The 23647-nt window shown below is 40.7% G+C and overlaps 3 protein-coding genes across 4 annotated transcripts; 2 read left to right on the top strand and 1 right to left on the bottom strand.

The window, feature by feature from the left end:
* Positions 1 to 243: 243 nt before the first annotated feature.
* Positions 244 to 4873, top strand: npy4r (neuropeptide Y receptor Y4). The gene is made up of 2 exons (XM_057047324.1): positions 244 to 443; positions 2667 to 4873. The coding sequence occupies exon 2, from the start codon at positions 2717 to 2719 to the stop codon at positions 4070 to 4072; it is 1356 nt and encodes a 451-aa protein (XP_056903304.1). The 5' UTR covers positions 244 to 443; positions 2667 to 2716; the 3' UTR covers positions 4073 to 4873.
* Positions 4874 to 5091: 218 nt separating this feature from the next.
* mcph1 (microcephalin 1) lies at positions 5092 to 23574 on the top strand. 2 transcript variants are annotated; one of them, XM_057047273.1, is made up of 15 exons: positions 5092 to 5204; positions 5562 to 5608; positions 5681 to 5772; positions 5878 to 5996; positions 6081 to 6162; positions 6510 to 6621; positions 6725 to 6856; positions 6945 to 7022; positions 7636 to 8826; positions 9341 to 9450; positions 10823 to 10860; positions 10961 to 11123; positions 11205 to 11282; positions 22853 to 23090; positions 23187 to 23574. In XM_057047273.1, exons 2-15 carry the CDS (start codon positions 5575 to 5577, stop codon positions 23198 to 23200), a joined length of 2481 nt encoding a protein of 826 aa, XP_056903253.1. In that variant the 5' UTR covers positions 5092 to 5204; positions 5562 to 5574; the 3' UTR covers positions 23201 to 23574. The 2 variants fall into 2 exon arrangements, with proteins under 2 accessions (XP_056903253.1, XP_056903252.1); XM_057047272.1 differs by having other exon boundaries at positions 23183 to 23574.
* Positions 12725 to 20989, bottom strand: angpt2a (angiopoietin 2a). Its single transcript, XM_057047313.1, has 9 exons — positions 20423 to 20989; positions 17653 to 17808; positions 16705 to 16826; positions 16393 to 16631; positions 16179 to 16306; positions 15595 to 15696; positions 15249 to 15415; positions 14504 to 14634; positions 12725 to 13614 (listed from the first exon to the last, which is right to left on the bottom strand). The coding sequence occupies exons 1-9, from the start codon at positions 20684 to 20686 to the stop codon at positions 13454 to 13456; spliced, it is 1470 nt and encodes a 489-aa protein (XP_056903293.1). The 5' UTR covers positions 20687 to 20989; the 3' UTR covers positions 12725 to 13453.
* Positions 23575 to 23647: the final 73 nt, after the last annotated feature.

The following is a 23647-nucleotide window of genomic DNA, read 5'->3' as shown; positions in this document are numbered from 1 at the left end:
CTGCTGGTTTTTATACGGTACCCCTGTTATTCTTATTTATGACAATCATATTATTCCGCTAACAAGTCTCCAGTACGCTCCATCCATGCATGAGTAGGTTTTCATATCCCAGAATTGTATTTCCTACCTCAGAATGACTTTATTGGGGTTGGATCCTACGATTAGTTCCATGTTTTCATTAAAATATACCCGCAGTTGGTGTCGTTTTCAGAATGCAATTGAAAAAACCCACCACTGTGTGACAGCAGAGTTCCCTCTTTGGAGGCTCTTTGGCCACTGGTTTGAACAACCCTCTCATTCTGGAGCTTTGTCTGCCAGAAATGGTCTTGATGCTGTGATGTTCAGCTTCATCTTCACCTCGTCTTCAGAGAATTACACCTGTTCGGGGCACCGTTCTCTCCGCACTCCTGGCACCAGGCAGGCATAACTCAACAGTCCATCATGTGAGTTATTTTTCATTTTTGTTATATTTTTCATCTTTGTTGTAATGATCTGGTATAAATAGTAATGTTTACAGGAAATAAACATCAGCTCTAAAATGCCTGCTCTGGTTCTGGCTTGTGTAGTTTGCAGCTTTAGAGTCTTACTGTTACAGTGTGCCTGTGCCTTTGTCTCTGCATCCTAACAACAATGCTACAGAAGCTTTGTATTCATATTTTGGTGGGAAACCTGATGGTAACTGTGTAGGAGATTTGTATGAAGTTTTCACCTGGTTCAAATTATTGCCATATTCCTCAGCAGCAGAGAATTACCAAGCGTGGATCATCATCTCACCATCAGCATTGCGTAGCGTCTGCTGACCATTTTCACGCTCCTCTGCATTTCAGAGGCAAGGAAAATTGTTTCTGACAGCTGCACCTTACTGAGCATGTGTTCTTCTGTTTTTTTCCCCTTTTAAAACTGATTCAAAATGACAGCAGAATAATATTTACAGCTTGGATAAGTGGATGCTCAGTAGTGGCTGCTCAATTCGTTACAAGCTAAAATGCATTTATTGATTTTTCCTCTCAAAGTTAATTCAATTTCTCAGGAACAGTTCATAAAAACAGTGTTAAATTGAATTATATGGCCAAAAACTACACACTACATTGCTACTGGGAATAATTTAAGGAAACTGATGTGAGAAACTGAATTTTAAAGCAGGAAAAAAGCAAAATAGAAAAGAAAAATATAAATGTAAATCCCAAGAGCGATACCGAATTGGGTCCAAGTAAAATGACACTCAGCCCTTCTGTAATTGTGGCTGCTGGAGAAGAGGATTTTCCACAGAGATGAGAACTCTCCACTGAGGCAGAAACGAAGGAGCTGATGTGGAGGAGTGGTGCGGGGTCACGGCGCTCCCTATTTCTGTAAGATTTTCCTTTGGGATGCTGCATAATAATGATCACAAGTGGAGCTTGCATCCAGTATCAAATCACTGAACCATGGCAGCTATATTTGTCCAGAATCTGGCTGTCCCTGTTTTGTTCTCTGGTCTTTGGATGATTCCATCCTGTCACATATGTTTGCTGAGTTACTGGTGACATTACACGTGCCTTTCACCTCTGAACAAGTGATGAACAGTGCCATCCTGTCGAGCCTGCAGCTCGCTCAACACCCTGACAGACTAAGTTAGTGGAGAAGCGGCGAGAGATGACTGATATCTGAGCATGTGTGTGGCGTTAATGGAAAATGACAGACTCATTTTCTTTTGTCACCATGAAAGAAAGCTGGATTCCATTTTTAGAATTGCAACAAGTCGTGCCCTTTTACGTCCATGTGCATCATTACTTGCGCAAGTCTCTGCTCAGATGGCGACATAGTAATTTCACTGTCATTAAGCATTTAAATTTGACTGGAGGGTTCATGTGCGTGTGTGTGTGTATACTATCAATCCATCCATCCATCTTCCCTCCTACCATCATCCCCTCATTCATAAATCTTAAAGAATGAACTTGATGGTGATAAAATGAGTAGGGAAACATGGCACCGGTGAAGATTATTCAAACCATCCATGACAACAGATACATGACAAAGTTGAGTCAACACGGTAGCCTCAGGGCAAAATACTAGCAATAACAGGCACAATAATTAACCGTTATTTAAAATACCTCTCAAAATTGTGGCAGCTGCATCATTCGGTTCCACGGTCTCTAGGCACAGAAACTTAGAGCCTGACCACCGAACAAGCCATTGGACCTTCCTGCTGATGACCACTCAGAAAAAAGAGGGAAATAAGGCAGGTGGAAGGAGAGACGGGAAGTGACACATATGCAAACGTGAAAATCATTTGTAATACTGAAGCTATCGAAGGGTCAGCAGGTCACTATGCAACTATGGTGAAATCAGCATAAAAACGACAGCGTCGGCATTTGTTCACCTAAGGAAGAAAACTTCAATAGCTGTGACAAGGGACACAAACTGGCATCTTGACTTTGAGAGAACAGCGCTACTAGCAAGGACTTGTTTTACTGATGACCTTTGTGTGAACCTAATTTCACAGTGATGTAAATAGAAGAGTCCTCACACTAAGCATCTCTCCAAGGCTTTATTCCTCCTCCATCACGTGACTCATTTCCTTTTATCCTAAATGTGTCTTGTTAATAAACACGCAATCCTCAACATCACTTTTTTGCCATATGAATAATTATGCTTCCTCTCTCTCTTGTTTCTCTTTATATTTTCAGTTTCTAAGAGATGTGGACTCTTTGATTCAGGAGACGGATGCCTTTGTGAGATGTCCTTGAGTAAGAACAAAAGCCTCTCTTTTCAATCAGCTACAACTCCATTCCTGTTCTTTAACACATCCAACTCAACCTATTCCCCACCGCGGGAGGACGAAGTAGTAAAACATGAATCGACGCAGCCCTGGCTGGGGAACAGGACCCAGCTTTTGTCAGATCTTGCTCTTTTCGGCCACAGCGACCAGTGTCACATGTCTCCAGTCCTCACAACGTTTCTAATCTTGTGGTACAGCGTTACGATGATTCTGGGGCTGCTGGGAAACATCGGCCTTATATGCATCATCACCCGACGCAAAGAAAAGCCTAATGTGACCAGCATTTTCATCTGCAACCTGTCCTTCTCTGACATTTTAGTTTGTGTCTTCTGTCTCCCCTTCACTGTCATTTACACAATCATGGACCATTGGGTGTTTGGCTCTCTCTTGTGCCGACTGGTACCGTTCATCCAGTGTGTGTCCGTGACTGTGTCTGTACTATCCTTGGTCTTCATCGCTCTGGAAAGACATCAGCTCATCGTTAACCCAGCTGGGTGGAAACCCACCATTACTCAGGCTTACATCGCGCTCATTCTAATTTGGATTCTGGCGTGCTTCACCTCCTCACCTTTTTTGGCCTTCCAGCTTCTCACAAATGACCCCTACACTAATGTAATGCCAATCTTAGCGCAGAATGCACTCCATTACCAAACCTCACCACAAGATTACCTAAAGGACTCCCCATCTCACAATTCCTACACCCATAAAAACACATCGGTGCCCCCAGCAACATACCGTGCCCCCTTTTCTTACATGCCTACTTCTCCACAACTGGAAGCCTGTCTAGAGCACTGGCCTTCCCCACAACACAGGCTCATTTTCACCACATGGCTCTTGCTATTCCAATACTGTGGCCCGCTTCTGTTGGTTCTGCTCTGTTATGTGCGAGTGTTTGTGCGCCTCAGGCACCGCAAAGACATGCTGGACCGCGCCAGGGCTCCAGAGTGCCAGCGCATGGCCCACAGTCGAAGAATTAACATCATGTTGGTCGCTCTGATAACAGCCTTTGCCGTCTGCTGGCTTCCGCTCACCATCTTTAACGTGGTGTCTGACTGGGACCAGGAGGCTCTGCCCATTTGCAACCACAATCTGCTGTTCTCCCTCTGCCACCTGCTGGCCATGTCCTCAACGTGCATCAACCCCATTATCTACGGCTTCCTCAACTCAAACTTTCGACAGGAAGTGAAGGACGTGCTCCTGCACTGTCGCTGCGGCCCAGTGGAAGAAGAGTGCGAGCATTTCCCCATGTCCACAGTACACATGGAAGTGTCTCGCACCTCTGTGCTCCCCAACTGCAAGAACAACTCTGTATGACTCTATACAAGGAATTAATGGAACAATGGTTTACAGGTGTTAGTCATTTAAGATTAAGCTGTATTGCAATGTTGGGTTATTGTATTGTTGTGATGTGGCTAAGGATTATATAACAATTGTGTTGGTGTGAAAAAAAAGCATTTTCTATAGATTTTCATTCAAGACTGAAGGGGAACTTGTGGCAACAACAACTGTCTCAAGTTTTTCAGCATGCAAAACGAAACTGAGCCACCAGAATTTGAATTACTAACTATTATAAATAACTATATTGTCAGAATGATCTCAATTTCCAGGCAATTATAAAACATGCACGGCAGAATATCTCAGGCTCTGCACTATTGTAAATCAACAACTTGCATTTGGATTTAAAATGCTCATCCCCACAGAAGAAGATGTAGAACTGAGTTTGGATATTATTATTGAGGCTTGTGGTAGACCAGTAAACAATAATAACATATTTCATGGTTTATTCAAAACACATTTTGTAATGAACACAGACGTGAGAATCGCATTTTGTTTAATGAATGTATAGTGCTGACATTGTCTTTCTTTGCTCATCACATTACTTGTTCTGTATTATTCGAATTGTGCAAGTTGTTGTGTGAGTTAATTGTTGTTGGGGTTTTTTTCAGGAAAAGCACAAGTGTTTTTTTTTAATTTTTTGACCAATGTAACGGCTAAAATGATCTTTAAATGAATTCAATAGGATTCAAAATAAAACAATAAAATATATTTAAAAAATAACCTTGAATGTATTGAATAAATAAATTGTAATTAAAAGCATATTCAGTTCAATAGAAATCTTGTTTGATTGACATTTTTAAAACAATTGTTGTATCATGCTACTACTGCATGACTGCATGCTTGTAATGTATTTAAAAAAGTAAACGCATAGTCGTGAATAATAATGTTCGAACCAACAAAATATAACTTTAGAAGTGATCTTTATGGGATGTTTTGAATGTGTTGGCAACACTTCCGGTTTGAATGTGACGTATTTAGCTAGTTAACCAATGGCGTTCATGTCCCCCAGAATGCATTGCAACACAAAATGCACGCGCGAATTAGGCAAGCGGCTGTCTTGGTTTGTCGTTAGCTACCCTTGATAAAATAAGTTCTGAATAGAACAAAGGTGAGTTAACAACACTTAATGAGACACATTTTTGTTTCTTCATTTCTCGCACTCGCTATTGACAAAGGTCTGGCATATTTGTTAACATAACTTAAAAGTGTTTACCCCTTTATCTACACCTGCGTAATGCTAAGCTCCAAAGTTCATTAGCTATATATAATAACATAACACAGCGCTGTCAACCCTAACATCGCTTAATATGTGTTAAAAATATTTGATATAATGCGACACTAGCAGTGTTTGATTAAAAAAATAATTTTGCCAACAATTATTATGTTGAGGAGTTACAGAATAGTTAAAAACGGTGATTTATCTCCGGCATTGTTTCATTTGTTGAATTGTTTGTCTTATTTATAGCCGAGTCCCAGTAATGACCACAGGATGCAACAGTTCAGTTCTTAAAGGTATATTCATTTAGTTTTACACGTCACATGAGCCTGCAGAGAGTAACTGATTATTCTAATCCATTTGTGCAGATGTGGTTGGTTATGTTGACGTGTGGTCTGCAGACAAAACTGCAAACTGCTCAAAACCATTTATTAAGCAGCTGCAAGAAATGGGAGCTCAGGTGAGTACAAGAACAATCACATTGGTGTCCCCTTGTTTATTTTGATGTATTAATCTATTGAAATGTGTGAGCCCATAACCAAAGTGGTTTTTTAATCTTAACCAGGTCTCAAAAACTTTCACTAAACAAGTAACACATGTAGTCTTTAAAAACGGTCATCCTGCAACATGGAGAAAAGCCAAGAAAAGGGAAGTAAAGCTTGTGTCTGTTCTTTGGGTGGGCAGGTAAGGATGAAACTAATCGCTATGCCACTTCGTCAGTGTAAATGATTTTCTTTCATGTCTTAAATTGATTGCATTGATGTTTAGGTGTCACGAGGAAGGCGTCCTTGTCAGTGAGGAATTGTATCCAGCTGTGGATGAGACAAATCCATTATTAAAAAATAAGAAAGTGAGTAAAATCAGTATTATATGTCAGCTTTGTTTCTTTGTGAAGCTGAATTATCCTTGAGTACCGGTAATTGGTCTCAGTATGTGAATAAAATGTTGAGATTTTGACCAAATAGTTTCTGGTATTACCTGATAATGACTTACTGAAGGTCTTTCCACTCATGTTTCTTGTCTCAGCAATTGCCTTCCTGCCATTTAGGCATGCTTTTAATATTGTTTGTATTTGCTGATCCACCTAGTGGATACATTTTTTTGGTTTTTTTTCTACTCAGTAAAGGCAAATGATGTTGAATATAGTTCTATATTATAATAATATGTCTAAGTTTAAGTTTTCTTTGTTTCCTGCAGCATCGCTGTATGCAGCCAAAGGATTCTCCAGAGAGGACACCTGAAAATGACAGACGCATGAGAAGAAAATTAGATAAAATGATGAAAGATTTGGTACCAAAACGGCCTATTGGTAAGAGACTAATAAGGATTTCAGGCAGATTATAGTTTTGTGTTTTTTTTCTTTATACAAAAACCAACAGTTCTTTTTTCTTTCAAAAATATTTCATCTGCAGTTACAGATGTGTCACCCATCATTATTGATCAAGAAAGTGGGATTGTCTATAGCCCTGGATTGAAGAGATCAGATTACATGGCACAGCGTTTGAAAGCCATGAAAGAAAAAAGAGAAAACCTGTCACCCACAGGTATGTTTAACAGATGTAGATGCTGACTAACTTCAAGAACATAGCTTTTATATAATATAAGTAATTTATACGAACCTTCTTCTTTAAGCATCACAAATGATTGAGTCGTCACCGACTGGGATGAAGCCTTCCCTTGGAAGCACACCTACTCACTGGAATTCACAATGTAAGATTTTGGGTCGGTCTTGTTACTGGAAAAAAAAAAAAAACTGGAAAGTTATTAAACTCTAATATAAACCCAACATGGACTTGCTTCAAAGATGCGCATTAAGGAGGAGATATATTTTATAAGCATAAGGCAAAATGGAAGTTCATTTTTTATTATGTGTATATTGTTTCTTCAGTTCACTGAGACTAATCCAACATTCAATTGTTTTTGAAGTTGGAATCAAATGTGCAGTAATAAAAAAAATGTTAAAATAAAGTTAGCTTTGTCTGAATGCATTGCAGATAGAACTAAATGTTAAAATGTGGGGAGGAAAAAAATCCCAATACACTGTGTGTACACAGGGATTTGAGGCCGATTGATTCTTCAACACTTTATGAGCATAAAGTGTTGATTTGAAATTCACTCTGAAATGTCAGCAGCATTAAGAGACTGTGCCACAGTGCAATGGGGGTGGGGGGGCAAGAGATCACCGGCATGGCAGAAGAGGAGAAACCATGTCAGTTAATATTTGTTTGCAAGGTCTTGTTGTTACAGCTTTGTCTGTGAGGAGCTGCTTGTGTCATCCTTCATTTGTAATGCTAACAATATTTATTTGTCATTGTATTTATAGTCAAGCAGTCAGATGATGATTCAAGTACCTCGGTTGATGAACCTGCCTACTCACCCAAGGAAGAAGGGAGGAAACCAAATGTGACTGAGCATGATAATGAAGATCAGCACCAAAGGAAAACCTCTGTAAAACTGTGCTCATCAGCAATCCGTGATGTACCAAGATGTATTCCCAGTCCTTTGAAATGTCCTGATTTCAGCGATCTAGAGGACAATGATGGGAATACACCAGTGGAAAACCAAGCAGGGGAGCAGACACAGAAATCCAGAGCTTTCTCAGACAGCACCTGCAAGGAAAAAATATTTGACAGCCACAGTAACTTGAATACAGAGAAAAGGCATTCTCGTAGAACACCTTCTAGGCCATCGACAGGAAGCCCTGTAAAAGGAAAAAGAAGAATTGCAACTGCAAGATGCCTTACAGGAACAAAATCCCATAGGAGCCCTGAAAATGTGAACTCTTCTACCAAAAAGGGAAAAGAAAAAATAGAAGCAGCTGAACTCCTTACCGCACCTGTTAACTCTTACAATGTGAATTCTTCCAGTTGCCTTTCTTCACCAGCCGGCCTAGATGACGTTGCCTCGAATCAGTCTAAAGAAACCTTTACTCCTTCAGGTAGAAAAGAGAAGAGAACACTCAGACCTTCAAGATTGTCTCCTTTGGTGCAATCAGTCAATCTGTCGGGCGCCTCTCAAAGCGCTGACTCCAATTCTGCTGATGGAGACGATGCGTTTGAGGACTATTTCTCACCAGCTAACAGCCACCAGACGACAAAAAGACACCGGTTGCCTCATCTACCTGTCGACAGAGGAATTCACATTCCGTTCGAGCTGGGCTCTGTTCTGAAGAAGAGAAAGCACAGAACCCGTGAAAGCACTGGATCTGGAAATAGCAAAAATAAAAAGACCAAACTTGAAGAAAACGCAGGCAAAAATCCACAATCTAATACAGAAATTGAGCATCAGAGTCATTCACACCAGAATGTTGAGAGGCCTCTGGGGTGTCCTGTTACCAATATAACACACACGGCTAATGAGGGAAGACAAAGCACGTTGCCATCTGTAGGAACCAGCACCAGTAATGCAACAAAGCAGAGAGTGTCAACATCATCCATATCAAAGTTCACAGAGAGAAACACATCACCAGATGGACTGAAAAACTCTATTAATGATCATTGTCGCACCATGGAAAGTGAGTAGTGCAGCCGTCGCACTGCCTATACAACTAAGTTCACCTATTTGTCTTTAAAAAAGTTATTTGTAATAAAGACTACATTCAAGTGCATTTGCACATTATGCGTGTCATCAGTATTACTAGTTAATAGTTATTAGTATTGTAATTGGAAATAGTATTTCACTATATGAAAATCCTGCCAGGTCTAAACTTCTGAACAGCAAAACCTTGAACTAGATAAGCTGTTTTCATAAACGACCAAAAAATCTATTGATTGAATAAAGCTGATCATCATTCATAATATACAAGATGGCTGTAAACAAATCAGAAAATGAGACACACCTATTAACAATGACAGTCCTTTGTTCACTCCGTATGTTAGAATGGTGTAAGTGTCCCAGGTTTAATTATGCTTTGATGTATAAACATATCTTTAAAGTGGTTGATTTGAAAAAGGTGCAAATGACCCAGAAAAATGAATAAATACCCACAACACACTGTTTACATTTTTTTTCCTTGTATTGAAATGTAGGTAGAGGAAGTGAATGCACAGCTGCAGCTGGTGTAGCAGAGAGCCTCTCTGAAGATGAAGATGATCGCAAGCAAGTCAGCCTGAATCCACAGAAAATGGCCAAAAAACTGGTAAGGCTGCAAAGCTCTTCAGTGAAACTGCGCTGTTTTATGAACTCTGCTATCGCGGCGCTGATGGTGCATTTTGTGCTGTACTACACAAGAAAAACCAAGTTGTTTCTAAATGATGGCAATTTAGTTTGGCATTTTAACCTTCTTATTGTGAATTCCTCCGTATATGTGCTAAGTAGGTGTGTTTTCCGTCTGTTATTCACACATCAGTAAAGCTATTACATCATTTACGCTACAAACCCATTGCAGCTGAAGGTTTTCTACAATGTGGGAAATGTAGGAAGTGAACTATACATGAGTAGAGTGTGCAATTCCTTTGTAAGTATTTCCTCCCTGCGGTCGTACACTTCCATTACTGTAGGCGTTTGACGCATCCAGCCAGAGGTTCTGTCTGGTTCAGAGGGCTTCCTGTGTTTTTGCCTCTGTGATGCTCATGTGCAGCTTCCTTGGTTGTGAAAATGCACCTGGGCTCTGTTTTCGTTACGCTTGTAACCTCAGCAAGCGGCGACTGAAGCAAAACATGACATCATCTCCTCCAGAGATCTGTTGTGGTTCAGCGTGTTAGGATCACAGAGATGCAGTCGCAGCGACAACACGGGCTTTAAATGAGAACCGAAGCTACACATTGCTGTTGAGTGCAGCTATAAAAGAGTCAGGACAACAAATCAAATCATTTACATCGGGAATATCAAAACTTGGGGGCATGGGATGTCATGTCAGGCCTGACTTTCACAGGGTGTTGCTTAAAAAAGTCTTTCACTTTCCAGTTTATCAGGGATAATGTGATGTTTGACTCGTGTTGGCCAGGCTGGTGGATGGTTTTGGCACCAACAGTGCTTCACAGGCCTTAACCCCTGACTTCCAGCTGGGGGAAGAGATACGAGCGTGTGGGAGGAACTGGCTCTCAGGTGTTGCGTGTTGATGTGCTGGCGTCAAACGTGTGTAGCTGCATCAGCCAGAGTCACCAGGTTACCGTACATGTTACAGTTCATTTTTTGGCTCTGTTGTTCCCAGGTCATGACCTTGGTGTGCGATTTCCTGTTTCTTCTAAAATCCACAATTTCTGTGGATGATTAGAATTTTTAACCCCAGTTCAGCTGTTTGACCTTTATCCTTAGCTGAATATGCACGGTACACCCAAAACTGCATTAAAAATACAGTATTCGTCATATTAATCTTAGTAACTAGTTTTACAGGCTTCTAGATACCTTTCTTACATCAAGCACTCTTCTAAATGGGGTTATATTGTTTTTAGACCAAACATTGTTGAATTTCTGTCCTGAATGGATTTATCCTTTCCACAAATTCCCCATCCAATTTTATATTTCAGTGTTGAATATTTTATAAGACATTTGTTCTTTCTTCGTTTCAGCCTAGGAGAACACTGGTAATGACAAGTATGCCCACCGAGTAAGTGTCACACATTTAAAACACATCGCTATATAGTTGTGACATTAAAGGCTCATTGATCCGTTGTCTGTTTTATATTTCTTACCTTTTTTTAAAATAGGAAGCAAAATATTGTGATGCAGGTGGTGACAACCCTGGGTGGATTTTCAATCGTCGACCGAGTTTGTGAGAGCACAACTCATGTTGTGTCTTGTGGTCAAAGGCGGACTGTCAACATTCTTCTGGGCATAGCTCGCGGCTGCTGGATCGTCTCCTTTGAATGGGTCTGTAATTTTGATATGATTGGATCATTTTCTCTGTTTGATTTGAAATCAATGATGGTGATGTTCCTTTTGGTTTCCTAGATTCTCTGGTGTCTGGAGCAAAGGCAGTGGATTCCAGAAGAACCCTATGAACTCTCAGATCAGTTTCCTGCAGCACAGGTGTGTACCAGTGTTACTCTAGCGGTGCTAATCAAATATTCTGTTAACTGCATTTCAATTAACCCAGTTGTGTTTTTCAGTACAGCAGATAAACATGTGAATTGAAAAAAAAGATTGCTGTCAAGAAGTTTTAATCAGAACATTGGACATTAATAGTAAATGGCTATGCTTTACATTTACAATATGGTCAGTTTGAGCCAGCTACCACTCTGATTATTTTTCTACATGCCACCCTTTTCCACTGTGCTGTAGGTTTATCTTCGCTGGATTGAAAAATGTTTTTTTTAGTGGATAAATATTCAATATCCTCATTCCCAGAGGTTTTATTAACACATTCGGACTGAAAAAACACCAAACCCTTCCTTAGATGTCCGTGATGGAAATGACCAGGGTTACAAAAAGAAAAACTTAACAATTTGGGCAGAGAACACTCCACTTTGAAGACAATAATCCCTAAGTGCAGGATGAATAGGACAACAGTGACATTTCCCCCCAATAGATGGAAACCCTGGAGGAATCTGGTGCAGAAGGCTGCCAAGAGGCTGACAGTTATTCCAAAAGAATTGCTGCAATTTCTTGCTGCTTATAACAGACCAGTAAGGGTCCAAAACCTAAATCTGCCTGAAAATCTCTGGAGTGATTTGAAAAGAGCCGTACATGAGAAATTGAGACAGAGTAGTTACGTCGTTCTATGCTGTCGAGTCCAGACGTGCAGAGCTGATAAAGTCCACTACAAAAACAGTGCTTCACATGCATTATCTTATAGGTTTAGGTGCATTCACAATTGACTCGCGGCGCTCATGGAAATCCACGGCCTGTCCCCCGACAAGCAAGAGTGGCAGGGAAAAACTCCTCTTTAATGGGAAGAAACCTTGAGCAGGATGTGGCACAGAATGGAAGGCAGCAAATAACCAACCTGTGAATAACCAACATTTAGCTTTTATTTGATAGCTTAATTGGTACCTTTTATTTGCTTTGTGTCTGATTAATTTTTCCAAAAAACACCCAGCCTCATTGTCAGTCATTCATCTTCAGTCCACTTGTTTTCTTGCGACATTTATTCACGATGCTGTTGCAGGTCCTCCTATAATCATTGTCATGTTCCCTGAGGCTTTTTTCCACCCCTTCTCACAAGAAAACACCTGTCTAGTCAGTTGTTTGTGCTTAATGGATGATGTTGTCAGTACAACCAAAATCCCCAGTGCGCTGACAAAGATTAGGAAGTGGTGCGCATATCGGTCTGTAGTTTAAATACTAATATATAACAGTAAATATAGTATAATCAATACTATATGTGGGGTATTCAGTCTTCGCGACCTTGGAGATGCAGCTGTATAATCATATAAGCCTGACATATTTGGAAATTTAATAGAAATGCTTGTGTATAGCGGTAGTTTAATATAATGTATATTATTTGTGTGTCAGAAATAATAATAGAAGCATTGTTTGCGCATGTTTATTTTCTATAAAATTCATTATTACTGTTAGATGGAGGGCATGTGGAATCAAATCACAGCAGCAGCTCAACCTGAACACTCTACTTATAAAATCTTATACTTTTAGACCAAAATACACATAAATAAGGAAATTAGGTATGGTATTGCAGAATAATCCATGAAAAAATTCATCCTATTAGATGTGCAATAAAATCTATTTGAAATACACCATTGCTCATGGTCTCTAAAAAAAATAGCACATATACTGTTAAATATCCTCTTTAAAATCTACTTACAGTATAAATTAAACATCAAATGTACATACATTCTGTGTAAATATAACAATGCACCAGGAGAGTTTCCTCAGCATTTTTACATTTACATTTTAGGCATTTAACAAAAACATTTCCAGAATTAGACAGTTTGAGCCATTTTTTATCTGCATGTTGTACCATAGACACAGTCTGAGTTTTTTTTTTTTTTAAATCACACACAGCTGTCATCAAAATAATGGTTGGATTTGCAATATAACTACTGCGAAATTACTATGAAGACATTTTCTCACAATTTCCTCCATTTTTGTCCCTTTATCCTCAGAGACTTATTCAAATTTGTGCACAATTTTTTCTAGAAAGGAACGAGAAAAAATCCCTGCGAGTTATTTGGCTCCTTTGAAGATGTGTTTCTTTGTTTTTGCTGCTGCTGGAGCAGGTTTCCCTTTTTCATGGGGGCAGTTCAGAAATCCGCTGGTCTGACCATCATTGCTGTGGACTTCAGTGAATATCTGGAGCCTTTCCAGTAGTACCACTTAATGCCGTTGAATCGATTTGAGTTTTGACGTTGTTGGTAGTAGATCCCGTTTAAATTGGACGGACCGCAGGCATCAAACCACCAACCTAAAACGTGGAAATGCGCTTTCAGTCAAAAGGAATGTAGTCAAAGTGGATTATTTCTTTTGAAGCCGGGTGAAACAATTTGGTAGGCTAAAACGGTCTCTTATTGCTTCTACAACTCAACTGGCATTTTAATAAAATGTAATTGAGCTTTATGAGATTAAATACAAGTCACTGCAACACAATCTGAGCTATCAGGTTATGTATTCCTTGCATTTATCTTCTTTATCTCTCCATTGCTCATCCTCAGTCTCACACAGCCTGTTTTTAAACCACCGTGATCTTTTTTTCTATATTTGTTGTTTTTATTATCGATCGCCACGATTCAAAATGAATCGATTATTTCAATGGCTTATTAATGTGCCCATTCTTGATTTGGTGTTGATTTGGACGCTGTGAGCTTTTTATTTAAGGCACAAGTCATTTTTCTTACTGGGTCAGTGCCGCCACTCAAACACAAGTGTGTTACATGCAAATTGACTCCCTGGTGAGAGACCCTCCCCCCCCATGGGGGGAAAAGGGTTGGTTTTTCATGCACACTTGGCAGAGTCTAGCACAGAAGCAGACAAACAGAGTCAGTTTCAAGGGAACCGAGGAGTACCCTGAAGTTACAGGAGAAGGAAAAGCTGTGTTCCCAGGCTATTAATGTCAGCTATTGTAAAGCCTGAATTCCCCACTGAGTTGATCAGTGATTAACTCCGGGCTAATTGTGCTCTCTGACCTGGCCGCAGAAGTAAAGGAATGCTTCCAATGCCCTTGAAGATTTTTAGGGGCAATGCCAAGATTTGGGTGGGTGAGAACTCTTTATCAGACAGATGCCAAAATTCTGAATTCCCATCCTGTGCAATTATTCAAAAAGCAGAAATAATTTACAGAAAAAAGAAATTCTTACCGCCTGTTATGAGTTGTGAACATTTGCAAACACATTTGTCATTGTCTGCATCCTTTGTACTGAAATCACTTCCTGACTGCCCGATGCTGCTTATTTTGCCTGCTGTTCCACTGTAGCCTTTAAAGTGTATCCTGTAGAATGGAAAAGGAAAAATGAAGGAAGAGGAGGAGGAAGTCCATGCTTGTTGTTCCTCAAAAGGCAGCATCATACTCACCTATTATAGTTTCAGCTATTTGCATGACAAATTTTATTTTCTGCTGGTTATCATTCCACATGATTTCAGCCTTCCGCCTTCCTTATTTTGAATGGTTTGCGTAATGGAGTCTGTGCAGTTTCATAGTAGCCCTTATATAAGGTTACCCAAGCTAACGCAATGAAGAGTATTGATTTTCTTAATACGGTTTTATTGCATTCTCTCCCGGCTGGGACCAGAAAATGACTCATTAAAAGTATCACAATTGATTTCTTTCATCCCACGTGCTGCGAGTTGATCTGCCGCTCAGACTAAATCATTTTATTTCGGCAGTCACTTTGAAATACTTATTTATTAGTTACACGTAATAATGGAAAAGCTTTTAAAGCGGCATTTTTTTTTTCAGCCAGTGATTAAAAATATCATCAGGAGTTGGAGGGGTTTTTCCTTTTGTTGCTTTGTAATAAGGTTACAGCTGTATCACCAGTGAGACTGCAAAGAAAAACTCATTTATCCTTCAGTGCTGGCGCTATATAATTATAGAAAACATACCTGTAGTTTTGTGCTTCGCTCTCCAGGGAGAACTCGTCGTACTGAGAGAATCCTGAGTTTCCTTCCCAGTCACTCAGCTCAATCCTGAGTTTGTAAGAATGCTGATTTGTAAGTCTGGAAATAAACTCATTTCCTAGCCAGAATTCCTTGGAAGGTTCTCCAAACCCCTGATGAGACACAAAAGGATCGCATTTTTGACTGCAGGAGGAGCTGATAAAAACTAGATTTCGCCATTATTCAAAATATTCCCAAAAGTTCCAACTAAACATCCTCTTGTGGGATTTCGACAGACATTTAGAAAGTAAAAATATAGCTGTGAGCAGAATTTAGTTGTGATAATTTGTACCTTTTTATATTCCTGCCACGTACGGTTAAAGTCAACGCTGCCGTCAAAGCGTTTTTGTAGCACTGTCCACCCACCTCCATCTGTCTCCATGTCACAGAAAGCCTTGAAACACAAGCCAAACAAAGCTGCTGCAGTTAAAACATACCCAATGCATCCTCTTTGGTGACTACATCATTGATTTCCCCGGCACAATTCAGTTACCGGTAAATTTGGTTGAATAATGCCATTGGAAATAAAGTTTGAAGTCCTAATCTACCAAAAGTATCTAAGGAGATCACAATTTTAGCCCAAGAATGTCCCACATTAGGTCAAGTCCTGGAACCCAGTCTGGGAATCTTTTGTTCGTCAAAAGTCTGAGAACATTTTAATTTAACTGCCTCAACACCCTTCAAGCACAATACTGTTTGCAGAATTGTGTGGAGGGGTGCATTGTTGTATTTACAATGTCATGCAAAGTGTGGGTGGGACAGATCCTTCTGTCTAGACGTGTATTTGTTAACACCCTTCACCCTGGAAGCTTTACTGTATTTTCGATCCAGTTTTAATTGATATTAGAGAGAGAGAGAGAGCCAGGCTAACCGTACCTTAACCTCAGTAGTAGTGTTGGGTAACGTGAGGGTGTAGACGCCGCTCTGGGTGTTTCCTGACTTGAAGACGGCAGCACAGTCCAGGAACGTGCTTGGGGTGTCCCTCATCATGACACTTTTGCTCTCTGCAGAAGAAACCAGAACAAGTCTTTAATTCGACATTACAAATCTGAGACAGTTTAGTTTGATTGGACAGGGAGTGTCACCTGACCTGGGACGGAACCTGCAGAGATTGTTTGAATGAGACCGTTGACAGTGTCCAGCAGCTCCTGCTGCTGCTGCTGCAGGAAGGTGTTGTTGGAGGAGACTCTGAGGAGCTGCTCCTCCATCTCCCCAATGAGGGCCGTCTGCCTCAGGATGAGAGTCTCCAGTTGCTCTTTTTCATCTTGGAGCGTCTTCAGATCCACCTGCTTCTGCTCCTCCATGTCCATCAGTTTTTTCTCCAGAATGCTAAAAAGACAAAAGGGCAACAGAATGAGTCCAATCTTCTCCCCGTTAGGTCGGAGATAAAAGGGCCTCTTACCTGGTTTTGTCTTTCAGCTTGTTAATTTCATTTGTTTGGACAATGAGCTGTTTCTCCAGTTTGTTGGTTGACAGAGAGTTTTCAAGAAGTCTCCGTTCGAGACGAGCTGTGTGATGAATCACCTGTTAAGACACAAGAAGGCTAAAGTTAGCATTGATTTGTGAGCCTGCAATATCCACGTTTACGTCATTTATTCATTAACTGATGTATTTTGTACTGCGACCTTTTTTTTAAATTGCATCTGCATCAGTTTTATTGTTCTGACATTGAAAACGGAGTTCATTAAAAAGAAAACGGGGATACTGGGAAGCTTTATAAATCCTAAAAAACATTACTACAGAAAGCATTCATGTGTATCAGAATGTCCTAAAACGCAGTCAGAGAACGGAGGCATACCTGAGCAGGGCAAGCCTGTTAAACAATATTCTGCGAGTGATGAGTGATGTATTGAACCCAGGGGTTGCAGACCTTGCCTCTTAATTTCCCATGTTGGAGGAACTGAACTCAGCAAAAAGCAGGTTGTTTACATGAATCCCAGCTAAGAGTCTCCAATGGAGCTGTTGATGTCTTTTAAACAGACGGATGTGTGATTGTGACAAACTGATAGACCCTTTCTGTGGGAATAGAGCGGCGCTAATAACAGGAAATGCTGTACAGTTGTCTCACATAAGGTCATTGACGTGGAGCCACAATAATAAACTGACGTAGCCTTGCCTGTTTTTCCCTCTGCTTATTTTTTAAAAGCTATATTATTTAATGCGGCGCGGTGCAGCGCGGAGAGCTGGTCGGTGTGTTCACACGCCACGCACCCTATTTTCATTATGGTGTTATTGTGTTGAGCCTGTTATGCTCATGGATAAACAGGCACAAACTGTTTTGACAGCTTTAACTTTCTCCTGCATAACACGAGAACTTTTTTTTTTTTTCTTTTGTGGGGTGCAGCCTCACCTGAGCCTCCACATTGGTCAGTTTCCTTGTTTGCTCTGCAGTTTGGCTGAGCAGGTTTGTTCCAATTTCAATCATTGTTGCCGTATGGTTGTGGACTGCAGTCTGTTGTAGTTGGACGATGTCCTGCTTCATGCTGTCCTGTATGTAGTTCTCCAGCTGGAGAAAAGGAAGACACAGTTAGATGGCCGATGAAGGACGTTGTCTCACTTTTACCCAGATTTGAAGCCTGTATTGACTGACACTGAAAAATGTTTCAATACTTTAAATTCAAATTTCCATTGATGTGTTTTTTCACGCTAGCCAATGTTCTGCAGAGCGTCTGCCATCTGTTGCTGTAACCTCATTGGCGGCTGCAGCCTGTGCAGAAGTAAACTAGAAATATGGCTGCGGTGTTGAATTCTGCTTAATGCTGCTTAACCAATCCTGAGCTTTTTTTATTTAGTTTGGCATCAGGCAACAGATTCAAAGTAACCTTGCGGATGATGCAACACATGCAGACGTATCAGAACCTTTAGAGTTCGAACCACCCGGGCATAATCACCACAGTCTGCCCTTAGGTTTGTGGAGGTGTTGTGTCATTTATCTTCATTTACAGTGGTCTGAAAGCTGGAGAACACTGAAGTGTTCTGTGTTGCCGGGGTTGCTCCAATCTTGTGCAGAGACTCAGTGGGCGATCTTAGATTTACTTCTTACAATCTTCTGTAATATGTCAGAAGCACCTTTACAGAGGCAGCGCTGATAGACTGATAGGTGGCCGTCTTGCTGCAGGAACGTCCAGATGGTTCTGCGCTGGCTCCTGCAGAATACTCGACCAATTTGTCCTATTTATGCTGCACTTAAACAACCACCTCACTGTCACGATAATGAAACAAATCATTTCAATCCTCTTGATTATTAGGATAATACAATAGTTTAGGCTGAGAAGAGGTCAGGGTTTCATCTTTACCACATTCGTTGTTATCTACCTTACAGTATTGCCAGATTTAGATGGAGACCAATCATTAAGTTATTTCCTGCACGGTGTTCCTGAGTGGCAATCAGGTCACACGACTCGTAAACAGGATGGAAGTGTTGAGTGAGGAGTTACATCCTTCATGACAGTACAACGTGTACAACTGGGAACCGGCCTCATATGCATATTATTGTGATTTTCATAAAATTTGTGATTTGCATAAAATGTTTCAGGACCTTGGAAGGTTGTCATATTGCGCAAATTACTGAGTGGGGCCATTATTCAAATTTAAAGAAATAAATAACATATCGTAGGCACCAATCAGCCTGTCTTTTTGCAGGGAGCCAAAGTGTCTGTTAAAAATGAATCATGCCCAAGTCTCATTTGTATTTATATTTGCTAAGGCACTTGTTCCTTTTTAAATTATTCTTCCAATATTTATATTTTATAGGTTAACAGGCATTGATGAACAGCACATTTGTGAAATTAAAATCAATTTACAATTGCTCCTTTTGCATCGGGGGGGGTTCCTTTATTTATTTGGATGTTACCCACATTTTTTTGTTTGGCAAAGTAACATTCAAAATGAACTAAAGGTGCGATTTTTGAAACCCCACAACAGAAGATGTCACAGGAATCATCTGCAGATGTAACAAAACAACCTTGTGGCGAAATTATCTTTGATTTCTGTGGCAGCTCTTTAGTCTCTGATGTGAGGTAGAGTTTTAGTTATGAATGAAATTAGAGAAGTTCCCTCTGAGAACTCCCCTGAACAGATGTTCTCTGAGGTGTCCGGCTTGCCGGGTATAGTTGAGATTGGTTGTTGTGCTCTGAAGAGATTTGCAAGAAAAGAGGGAATTCAGTTCTTTCACTCACACAAGGCGGGCGTTTAGTGTTCTGAAAGGAAAGTATGTACAGTATCCTTCAGGAGGACACCTGTGTTGAGGGTTTGTCACTCATCAAGCCCATTGTGTCCCTCTGCACTCCATGAATAGGTCTTGAACACACTCGGCAAATCTTTTGTGTGCGTTCCCTCGTTGAATACACCGGAATACACCCGCAAATAATCTTGACTCATTTTTGTAAAGTAAAGGACTTCTGGAAAGAGCGGCTAATTTTATGAGCTACAGTTTTGTTTTACCGAAGCCGTCAGTCACAAAATTGACTCTACTCGCACGCCTTCAGGATTTTCTGGTAATCTTGTAGTGCAACTGATACCAGCCACTAATAAAAGACGTTATAATGTTACCTTTTCGCTCCATGTGTTTTTATGAGGCTTGTTTAAGTAGCAACACAGATTACAACTATGAACCCATGAGCTGTTGTGATATGGAGGCTTGATTGAGTCATTGAGACTGAACTATAATATGAGAACCATTTCAGTTGTTCTATGGTTCAATTCCAATATTAGCATAGTGATTGTCCCGATAATACCTTTGGTTCAATCTAAAAACTGCTCTGTTTGTAGAAAATATCCATCCACCTCTGCCTTTAATGTTTTCATTCTTGAGCACGCCTGATTTGGTAGATGGTTCTGCAACAGTTTTTCAAACTAATTGAAACATTTTTTGGGTGATTTGGGTGTATGCTAACATCAGAATTCAAAAACAATATTGGATCAGTTGTCTGTCTTATAACAGACGCTGATATTGATGAAAATGACACATCAACCGGAAAAATAAATCTAAGGAAATCCAATTTGATATGTTGCAACTGTGCGATTGTTACTGGCATTGGGCTCCTTCATCCATTTTTGTAGAAATGAAGAACAATGCAGTATCACCTCTGCCAATTCTACTCATTATAACGTAAAGTTACCTTCAGCAGCCACTGTGTGTTGTTCTCCATGGTCATCTCCAGCTGCTCCAGCCTCTGAGCGGACTCGTCCTGGTCCATGGGTCCGTCCTTTTGAACTGGGTAGTTGCTGCTCTGGGTCTGGCAGTTTTCCGGCTCGGGCAGCAGGAAGGTGTAGCTACACTGCCCATGTTGGATGTTGTACTCTTTCTTGACAGCCGCACTGCACCTTGTCCCCATAACAAGGCACAAACTCAAGACTAGTAAGTTGGCATTCGAGGTCTTCATAGTGGAATTTCCAATGGGATTAAATCAGTTTAGACTGACAGAGATAGTTCTCAAGCTTCTGCGATAATAAAAACCTCTCCTGGAGAAGAAAGCCCACTAGAGTCAGCAGCAGTGTGCCATTCCCTAAAGTTACTGGTGCCAGACTGCATGTGCTCGCCTTTTATCAAGCCCTCAACTACTTGTTTGAGCTCCCAATGGCCCCCGCTGATTAACTTTGAGTTGAAACCACTCCCCCCCCCCCCTCCTCACACGCGGCCACTCGCTGCGAAGAGCAGCGAAGTGAGCGCCCTTTCTGTACGGAGTCACGATGAAGCAAACTTACACACATTCCACTGGTTCCACTGTATCCTCCACAATACCCGTTTGAACTGCTGCTCAGGATGCAGCTGCCCTCCTTCAGCACACGCTCGGATCGTAGCGGTGTCCATCCCATTCATCCCAGTTTACAACAAACACACACCCGTGTCTATGAATGGGAGATTCAGGGGAAGTAGTATGTTCCGGCTTCACGTCGTAAGACGCTAAATAAATATTGAGATTTTTTTGGGATTTACCTTTGTTTCTTTGTGGGCGTGCACAAATTTTGATGTGGGATTTTGAAACAAATGGGTTTTTTTTAGCCTTTAAGACTATATAATATAACAAATGCATGTTATTTATGCCGTTACCCAAGTTCTGAATGTGTGAAGAAATTGTTGTTTGTTTCTGTTTCTGCAAACTGCTTCACACTTTATTTTTAGCTTCCGCACGTTGATACTGGAGAAACTAAATATATCAAGTGTGATGTTAGTACTGGCTTACTGAGGGAAGATTGTACTTTCTTCTGCTTTATTTAAGGTGTTTTCAGTATTTTTAGGGACCTGAAAAACTATGTCTGGAATGTTTCTACTGCAACTTAAAGGCTTCACTTCTTGTTTGTTGGTGTGTTTACTGGGGCAAAAATAGGTACTGGCTCCACCTAGTCTATAATGACACTATTGGAACAATAAACAGGCAGCAGAGTCACCCGTTGTGATGGCCTTCTTTAGGAAATGAGTCCTGTTTAGGTTTGGGCCCAGTGCAACATCATCCGATGGTGGGAAAAGCAGTGCAGGTGTGTTGTACAGGAAAGGACGACACAGGAGGACAGCGTGTTCTATATGAAAGGAATGTGCTTCCTCCTGAGTGAGTTTAGCTTTTTAATGAGGAGTAGAAATCAGGCTTCAGTTCATATGTTACTCTGTAGAAACCGAATGATTCTCTTGTAACCATGGGCTCCAACTATGGTGCATTTTCTGACAGGGCTTCAGAATTGAATTGAAACGCTGCAACAGAATTGTAGGAAGTGGGCTGATGTAATACCGTATAAAGGAAATGCGATGTATTTAAGGCACATTACCAAAGAGGAAGGACTCGTCATCATTACAAAAACACGGATTGATTCAGGTGTTCGGGCCGAGCTGCTGCCGCCTTCCACCATTGGCATCCATTCTTATTTATTGGCTTTGAAAGCACAGAAGAGGAACATGGATCAGTGAGACTGTTTATTCGCCAATGAGCCGTGCCGTTTATACATGCATTTTCTTTTGCCGCAAGCCAGCCATGTGACTGAACTATAGGACCCACTGCATTCATCTTGTTGTGGTATTGATTACTATATAAGTACAGCCACTCCGCCTTTGTGTATGTGTGTATGTCGTAATCTGTGTTAGAAGCTTATCGTGCTGGTCCTTCTGTCCTCCTCTCATTATACTGACTGGACCCCTATTTTCAAAATATTCCTAAATAGATTATTGGTAACATGACATTGTGTCAAAACCTCGAAAAACATCTTTGCCTGCATAGGATAAAGCTAAAAATGTGCAAACACGGATAAGTACAGGCTTCCAAGGTTTTGTTTCCAAGCTGATTGTTCTTTTCAGTTTTGCTGCTGACCCCTACTGCTTAAGATAAAGCCTGCATAAAAGCTGAGAAAATAAAGTCAATGTCAGTATAAATTCAAAGAACTGCAGTCATATTGCTGTCGTGCTGTTTATGGACCGGATGGTTGCATTCCATTAATTTCAAAGGTGTTCTTTCAAAAACAAAACTAAAACGTAATGGTTTTGTGGAGGTTTGTTGTGCAGAGCAGAGGAAAATACTGAGGCCAGCCTATAAGAGAACTTGGCTCTCGTGTTCTTCTCCCAGATCTGCCGTCTCCAGAGGCACTTGTCTGCAGGGGAGCACCAGCAGGACCTGTTCCAAAACCAGCCTCCGATGTTTGTGTCCCAGCATTCCCAGCCTCCCACTCAGAATCTGGTGGAGCTGATCCAGCTCTGTGGAGGGACGGTCTGCAAAAGCGTCCGTCAGGCAGGTATCTGCATCGGAAAGTACAACGGCAGAAGACCAGAAGGCAGCAGGGTCCTGTCTGAGCAGTGGGTGTTGGGTAAGATTTTTTTTTTTTTTACCACGTCTATATTAACATAAAAGCATTGTATCAATTCATTGTTTTATTTTTTTTGACTCATTTCATTTCAGATAGCATCACGTGCTTAAAGCAGCTATCATATCAAGACTACATCTTACAATGAAAGCTTTCGAGGGTTCTTCACTCGCAGAACAATGCAGGACCACCTGCACTCCATGAATGTGTCAAAACAGGTTTTGTTTTTTTAAAATCTGACATCTCTCCATTAAGTAGAGTAACCTGTGTTTGTCTTGTTAACTACCAGTGTCTTTCCCGAGGAAGCTTTCAAATTAACTTTCCGTAAAATATAAAGAACTAGATCAAATTTGAGCTCTTAATGCATACATGTTTTTATGAGGCCATGGCTGTTTGCAATTGTACTACAATAACATTTCCCACATTAAATGGTGATTCAGAACGTCTTGGCTTGTTGTATCACTGTCAATAAATGCTTTAAAAGTCATTGCGACAATTTCTTGTTCCCTTTTTTTAAAATAGAAATTGCTTGAAAATAGGAAGAAATTCATTACAACAGC

This window comes from Takifugu flavidus, chromosome 11 (assembly GCF_003711565.1).
Source record: "Takifugu flavidus isolate HTHZ2018 chromosome 11, ASM371156v2, whole genome shotgun sequence".
NCBI lineage: Eukaryota > Metazoa > Chordata > Actinopteri > Tetraodontiformes > Tetraodontidae > Takifugu > Takifugu flavidus.
Note: the sequence above shows the minus strand (reverse complement) of the source record. Positions and strands in the feature narration are given on the sequence as shown.

Coding starts and splice junctions, on each gene's coding strand:
- npy4r (XM_057047324.1), top strand. CDS start 2,717: ATGTCCTTGAGTAAGAACAAAAGCCTCTCTTTTCAATCAGCTACAACT.
- mcph1 (XM_057047272.1), top strand. CDS start 5,575: ATGACCACAGGATGCAACAGTTCAGTTCTTAAAG. Junction 6,857..6,944: donor AGAAAACCTGTCACCCACAG/GTATGTTTAACA, acceptor TTCTTCTTTAAG/CATCACAAATGATTGAGTCG. Junction 8,827..9,340: donor TCATTGTCGCACCATGGAAA/GTGAGTAGTGCA, acceptor ATTGAAATGTAG/GTAGAGGAAGTGAATGCACA.
- angpt2a (XM_057047313.1), bottom strand. CDS start 20,686: ATGAAGACCTCGAATGCCAACTTACTAGTCTTGAGTTTGTGCCTTGTT. Junction 17,809..20,422: donor ACACACAGTGGCTGCTGAAG/GTAACTTTACGT, acceptor CCTTTTCTCCAG/CTGGAGAACTACATACAGGA. Junction 16,632..16,704: donor AAGCTGAAAGACAAAACCAG/GTAAGAGGCCCT, acceptor TTGTCTTTTTAG/CATTCTGGAGAAAAAACTGA.